General features: G+C 33.7%; 2 protein-coding genes across 3 annotated transcripts in view; both read left to right on the forward strand.

Moving 5' to 3' along the window:
• Positions 1 to 4,193, forward strand: part of LOC117177230 — a 4,767-nt gene extending 574 nt beyond the window's left edge. Inside the window, exons 2-3 of the mRNA XM_033367797.1 lie at positions 2,752 to 3,061; positions 4,007 to 4,193. Coding sequence (XP_033223688.1) covers positions 2,775 to 3,061; positions 4,007 to 4,193 — 474 coding nt within the window. The 5' untranslated portion in view covers positions 2,752 to 2,774. The remainder of the gene's footprint in view (positions 1 to 2,751; positions 3,062 to 4,006) is intronic.
• An 89-nt stretch (positions 4,194 to 4,282) lies between these two features.
• LOC117166976 (testis-expressed protein 9) lies at positions 4,283 to 6,870 on the forward strand. 2 transcript variants are annotated; one of them, XM_033351487.1, is made up of 4 exons: positions 4,283 to 4,548; positions 6,203 to 6,337; positions 6,489 to 6,623; positions 6,722 to 6,870. In XM_033351487.1, exons 1-4 carry the CDS (start codon positions 4,360 to 4,362, stop codon positions 6,806 to 6,808), a joined length of 546 nt encoding a protein of 181 aa, XP_033207378.1. In that variant the 5' UTR covers positions 4,283 to 4,359; the 3' UTR covers positions 6,809 to 6,870. The 2 variants fall into 2 exon arrangements, with proteins under 2 accessions (XP_033207378.1, XP_033207385.1); XM_033351494.1 differs by having other exon boundaries at positions 6,708 to 6,847.
• Positions 6,871 to 7,086: the final 216 nt, after the last annotated feature.

Below are 7,086 nucleotides of genomic sequence, written 5' to 3' on the forward strand. Positions count from 1 at the left end.
TGTATAAAAATATTTGTTAGAAACCTTTAATAATTTACAAAATAAAAATTTGAATAAACTTGCGGTTTTCCCTACTTAACCTCACCTAATTTCCATTACTTCCCTCCTCCTTGTAGTCCTTGTTTACTCTGCTTCACCACCTTTCATTTTCCCTCATTTCTCCTAACGATCCCTTCTTCTCTCCCTTTATTTTATCTTCACCATGCCTACTTCCCCTCTCTCAATTCCTCTCACTTTTCCAAACCTTTATTTCCCATTACTGTCCCTAATACTTCCCGTCTCTAAACTCGTCTTCCCCTTTCCTCATTCTTCTTTCGCCCCAGCTTCCCCTAGCTTAATGTACACCTATTTATATCCCATAATTTCCACTACTTCTCTACTTGTTTCCCCTTGTTTACCCTACCTCAGTTTCCCTAATTTTCTTATTTCGCCTACTTCCCCGTCTCTTATTTCACCTCATTTTCCCTACTTTGGCACCTCTAATTTTTTCCTCGCGTGCTTCTCTACTCCTCCTTAAATTCACCCACTTTCCATCGTATTTTATCTTACTCCCCCTACATCTCCTCCTCTCATTTCTCCTTACGTCCTTTATTTCACCGTCCTTAATTCATCTCACTTCTCCTTCTTCCCTTTTCACGTTCCCCATATTTACCCTTTTTACCCCTTTTTTCAATTCCCATCAGTTCCTCTCCTTTACTCTCACTTCCACCTTTCATACTCTACTTCCTTAATTTTACCTAACTTCCCCTACTTCCTTCCATTTATTTCCCCTCACTTTCTTTACAAAACCTCCCTTTATTTCCCCTCAATTCTCCTTTTTTTCCTTTTTCGTTTTTCATTTTTTCCCCTATTTCCAACTTTTGTTTCCTATCACTTCTCCTACTTCCCCTTAACTCATTTCTCCTCACTTTTCCTACTTTCCTTCTCTTCATACATGCACACTTCTACCCTCATTTACACTTATATCTCCTAATGCACTTTTATTTATTTAACCTCCCTCGCCCACACTTCCCCTGTTCCCCACTCCACTTTCTTCATTTTCCCTAACTTCCCCTACTTTCCTGCATTTATTTTCCCTTACTTCCTCTACAACACCTTTCTTCTTTTTCCATCACTTCTCCGTCTTACCATTGTTCATTTTCCCTAATTTCCGCTACTTCCAACTTTTATTTCCTATCGCTTCCCCTACTTCAACTTAACAAATTTTTCCTTGCTTTCTCTACTTTTCCTATCTTCCTCCATTCACACTTCCCCTACCATCATTTTCCCTCATTTCCCCTAATGCGCTCCATTCATTTTTCCTCCTTTACCTTAGTTTTCCCTTTCTCTACTCCACTTACTTCCTTTCCCCTAACTTCCCCTACTTCCCTGCATTTATTTCCCCTCTTTTCCTCTCCATCACCTCCCTTCATTTCCCCTTACATCCCCTACATCACCTCCAATTATTTCCCCTCGCTCATCTTATTTTCCCTCTTTAATTTCCCCTAATTTTCCGCACTTCTAACTTTTATTTCCTATCACTTCCCCTTAATCCATTCCTCTTCACATTTTCTAATTTCACTCTCTTCCTCCCTCCACACTTCGCCTACCGTCGTTTATTATCATTTCCCCTAATATCTCTCCATTCATTTACTTTCACTTCCGCTCATTTTTCTTCATTTCCCCTCTTCTTAGTATCCTACTTCTTGTACATTTTCCTTCCTCTCATTTCCCCTCTCTTTATAAATTCCCCTCACTTTCAATTTTTGGAAAAAATTACGACGGACGGACACTCAAACAAGGCCATCTAACTTCCCCTATTTCCCCTACATTTCCCCCATATTTCCCTTACATCTAACCCCTCATTTCCCTTTTATATTTCCCCTCCCTAATTTCCACTTCTCCTTCCCTAAATTTTCTATAGCTTGCCGTACTTACCCCTGAAAAATTCCTCATACATCCCCTCTCTTCCATCCCCCTCAGTTCCCCTACCGTCATTTGTCCTCACTTCCCATAATGTCCCTCTTTACATTTATTCTTACTTTCCTAATTCCCCTCCCCCCTTCATTCCCTCTCACTTCTCTTACTTCTCTATTTCCACTAATTTCCCATCTTCTTAATTCTCTACTGCTTCTTCTGCATTTTCCCTAATTTTCTCTCCTCTAATTTTACCTCCCTTTTCTCACTTACCCTCACTTCCATCTCCCTCACTGTCCCTACCGTCATTTCTCCTTACTACCGCCTATTCCCCGCCCTACGTTTCTCCTCACTTCCCGAATACGTCTTTCTGCATTTTCACATACTTTTTATCATTATTGTTCATTTTCCTCAATTTCCCCACCCCTCCTTTCACCTCACTTCTCCTACTTTCCCTCCCTTTATTTCTCCTCACTTCCCCTACTTCCCATATCCGCATTTCCCCTCACTTTCTTGTTTTTTCTTCCATCATTGATAGAATTACTCCTTAAAATTATACAAATAATAAGAATTTATGCGAGAAAACCTTTTTTTTAAACCTTGTAAGTATAAAATAACTAAGGAAATAAATAAACATGTTGAAAAATCTCTTGGTTTTATGCAAACTTAAAAATTGGGTATGCAAATAAATATACTTTAAAATAACATTTAAAAGAACTGAAAATTCAAAAATTTGATAAATCTTCCGATTTTATGCATTCGTTAAAATTTCCCAAAAATGTTTTGAAAGCAAACATTAAAAATAAATTCCCAGTTGAAAAATGAAAAAATAAGTATTTGAAAAATAATTTTCAGAAAATAATAGAATATAGAAAAAAATGGCAGAAGATTTATTAGCAAAGGAAAAGGAGTTCCACAGATTAAATAAAGAATTGGAAGAAAAAACTCGACAAATAATGAAGGAGGTTGATTCGGTGATGATGGGGTCTACTAATAATTTCTATTTGTCTCCTTCAAATCAACATTATTCATCAACAATGTTTGAAAATATAAATCCTAAAATTTTGGACGCTCCAACTCTAATGGAAAGACAATCAGAGCAAAGTGCTTTGAAAAAATATAGTTCTTCTTCGAATTTTTTTGAAAAACCACATTTTCCGAAAGAGTGAGTTAAATTTATTACTCTAGAAATTACAGTAAACTTCCTCCTATTTTAAATATCGCCTATTTCAAAGGTCACCTATCTGAGGTTCACTATATACGCTTCTTTCAAATCAGGCAGTTCCGTCACCTCCCACCACGGTCCCTGTACGGACTGTACGGTCACGCCCACGCCCACGCCCACGCCCACGCCAGTGGCTAGTTAATTAAAAAAAGCGGCTTGAAGAGTGGGAAGCACACGTTAGTGTTTAAATTGAGTATTTTTCGCATCGTCAAACTTATATTTTTAAACTTTTAGAATAATTTCTCCAAAAGGTTGTCTGCACACTTATCTCAAGCACGGTGCAAACCTTCCAGACACTTCTACCTATCCTAGCATGACCGCGACGTCATGCTAAAAAACTCACTATTCTGCGGAATATTTTAATGGTTTTTGATTCTATTATATTGATTTTTAGTTGACAAAATGTCATACGTCAACAAAAACACTTTCAAGACACTGGAAAAACACTGACATGCATTCAGTGATGCTAACAGACCGCGACTTTGTTAATTGTGCAAATCAAGGCCGTTTGAACCGTTTCCAATTAAAATGCATAATATGGCGCAATCTAGGCGTGAGAGTGCCCGCGTACTGCGCCTTTCCACTACATGCAACGGTCGTCACGTGGACCAACAGTTCTAGGAATTAATACACCGCGATTTATCACACTCACAGTCGGACGTATTTATCAGTATTGTTATTGTAAGTATTTATTGATTTCGAATATGCCGGAAAAGTTGCGCCGGAGCAGCCAATGAACGACGCTTGACAAAAATAATCTGAAGGTCGTAGTAGAGGTGAGGGCTCCTCCAGCCTTAAAATTATGGAACTTGCATGTTTTAAGGCCGCAGAAATAGGAGGAAGTATCCTATTTTCCAATTTAAAATAAAATGTTTGTATTTATAGGAATGCAGAAGTAAGTAATCAGAATGCTTTTCAAAGTGAAAAAAATTCAAAAACCGAAACAATGATTCAATTACTGAAATCGAAGATAAAATCTCAGGAAAATGAAATACAAGCCATTCAAACCGAGTATAAAAAAAAGGTAATGCCATGTATCGGTGCAACAAAATACTGTTCACACCTACACTGATTTATTTCATGTCTTGTGGTTTTGTGGTTTTGTAGAATATATATAAAGACAATATACATTTTATAAATGGCACTTGAAATCACGCTGAATTTAAATTACTGAGCCTTGATTACATTGGTTTTATTTAAATTTTTAAGATTATTATTGGGAAATATTGAATAATAAAATGTTTTGTCTGCAGTGTAATTATTGTAAGGAACTGGAAGCTGAGAGTAAAAAACAAGCAGAGACAAGAGAAAAATTACAAAATCAAATAAGCGCTTTCAAAGATACAGTTTCAAAACTTGAAACTGGAAATGGGAATTTTCAAATTAAAATCCAGGAGCAGAGTGTCGAATCCGCTGCTTTAAAAAAGGTACTTTTTTAAATATTTATTTTTCTTTTGAAGATCGAAGAGCACTAAAATTAAGTGCAATTACTAAAGAAAAGTTTTTTAAAATCTTTGAATAGTATGCTATTTGAATTTTTCGCGGAAAAAATAAGCAGTCTTTATTGGGTGAAAATGAGTGCTGAGCCAATGAGAATTACAAGGAAGTGACTCAGGATTACCTGGAATTAGAATTGGTTTGAATAGGGTTTTCGGTACTTAAAAAAAATTCGAGAAAGGAAGTATTCAAACAATTTTGTAAATTTACTAGAATTTTAGCATTGTATGCAATATTTCAAAAATATATTATCTAAAATTCATGAAACTACCTCATGAGAGAATAAATTAAAGTAACTCGATACCTCTCTGGCTTTGTATATGATTTAAAATTATTTGTAACACACTTGAATTGCTTAAAATTCACTTAAATTCACATTGAATTCCATTGAATTCTTTTGAATCCTTTCAATTCGATGCATTATTTTTCATTCTTTTGAAATGCTTGGAATATATTCAAGGATTTCAAGGAATTTAGATAATTTCAAGGATTTCAGAGTATCTGGGGAATTTAAAAATTAAAAGTATTTCAGGAATTCAAAATATTGAAAGATTTTCGAAAATCCAGAGGTTTTCAGTAATTCAGAGAATTTAGGATATTAATAAAATGAACGGAATTCAGACCATTTCAGGATTACAGAGCATTTTGAGGATTGGGAAAATGCAAAAAATTCAAGAGATTATAATAATTTAAGGAATTTTAAGATTTCAAAAAATTTTAGGAATTTAGAGAATTCAGAGAATTTAAGGAATTCAGGATATTCCAAATTTTGAAGGAATTTATCAAATGCAGAGTTTTTGACTATTTCAGGTGATGCAGAGTTTTTTTTTACGAAATTCAGTGCATTTAGAGAATTCAAGAAGTTAAGAATATTCCAGCATTTTAGGGAATTCAAAGAATTCAAGGAATTCCGAGATTTCCAGGAAATCCAAGAATTTCAGGAAGACACTGAATTGTAAATATTCAAGATGTTCTGGAAATTATAAATATTCAATAAATATTTTTTAATATTTCAAAGGCTTCAAAGAATTGAAGTAATTTAGAGATGTTTAGGAATTCTTAATATTCAATGAATGCATGGATTTTAGTCAAAATCAGAGAATTTCAGAGATTTTAGAGGATTGAGGGAATTTGAGGAGTTTTTTGAAAATTTTGAGAACGTCGGTGATTTCAGAGCATTGAGGAAACTCGAATAATTCTAGGATTTTAGAATATTCAAAGCATTCAGTATACTCTATGATTTCAGGGTATTCAGAAAAATCAAGGATTTCAGAGAATTCTCAGATTTTTAAAAATTCATGAAATTCTTAATATTGAAAAATTCAGTATATTTAAGAAGTTAAAATATTTTAGAAAATTCGGAGAATTTCAAGTATTTCAGAAAAAGCATTAAGAAAATTTATAGAATTTAAAGAATTTGAGGAATTCAGAATTTTGAAGGAATTCAGAAAATACATAAAATTCCAGGATTTAAGGGAATTCAGAGAATTCCAGGAATTCGAAACAATTAAAAATAATATATAAAAACATAAATGTTTTAAATTTTAATATAATTAATACATTAATTTAATGAATTAATGATAGGAAATCGAAGATCTGAAAAGAGAAGTGAAAACTTCGAATCAGCAAAATATTACCACCGAAGTGAGGCTAAACAGAAGTTTAGAAGAAAATGAAAAACTTCGCACTTGTCTCAAATTCACTAAATTGGAAGAAAAGGTACAAATTTATCAAATCGGGTACATTTTCACGGATTAATTTAATTCTTAAATTTTTGTTTTCTTTATTATTTAATAAACTGAAAAAAAATTGTGAGTGAAAATTAATTTTTTCTTGTGTAAAATATCTTTAAAATAAAATAATTATTTAGGACTTGAGAGACCAGATAAGGAAACTTCAAGAAGAGAAAAGACTATCAATTAAAAATATGGAAAAACAACGATCAGAATTGTATCAAGCTTACAAAAAGCAACTCCACCTCGTCGACAATTTAAAAAAACAAAAGGTCCTAAAATAGAAAAATTATTCATATTTTGCGGGCAACTGAATTATTTTAAATTTTATATTAAAAGTCCGTTTAAAAAAAAAGTATTTTATTTCCAGGCGTATCTGGAGGCCAGCAGACAGGTACAAATAACTGAGGAGGATTTTACGAAATTATTGGACTGGAAACCAGATCGAGAATTGTAATAAAGTAATAATAAAAATGAAAATTAATTAACAAAAGTCCAATATATAATCAATTATTTACATTATAAAAGAGTTTTAAATTTTTAACCGATTTGGAATTTTTTTCTAATTAAACTTTGAGTGTGGTCGTGCGGTCACACAGACCGCACCATTGTTCTGAAAGGTGCATCCCCTCTCTCCTTGGCCTTTTTCGAGGCTGCCGTTATTAAGAACTTTAGTTGTGATCCTTCGTGTAATTGGTGAGTAATATCAATTGAAAGCTCATAGACGGTACGTAG

The sequence above is a fragment of the Belonocnema kinseyi genome, chromosome 1, assembly GCF_010883055.1.
Source record: "Belonocnema kinseyi isolate 2016_QV_RU_SX_M_011 chromosome 1, B_treatae_v1, whole genome shotgun sequence".
In the NCBI taxonomy this organism is placed as follows: domain Eukaryota; kingdom Metazoa; phylum Arthropoda; class Insecta; order Hymenoptera; family Cynipidae; genus Belonocnema; species Belonocnema kinseyi.

Coding starts and splice junctions, on each gene's coding strand:
- LOC117166976 (XM_033351487.1), top strand. CDS start 4,360: ATGTTTTGTCTGCAGTGTAATTATTGTAAGGAACTGGAAGCTGAGAGT. Junction 6,338..6,488: donor TCACTAAATTGGAAGAAAAG/GTACAAATTTAT, acceptor ATAATTATTTAG/GACTTGAGAGACCAGATAAG. Junction 6,624..6,721: donor ACAATTTAAAAAAACAAAAG/GTCCTAAAATAG, acceptor TTTTATTTCCAG/GCGTATCTGGAGGCCAGCAG.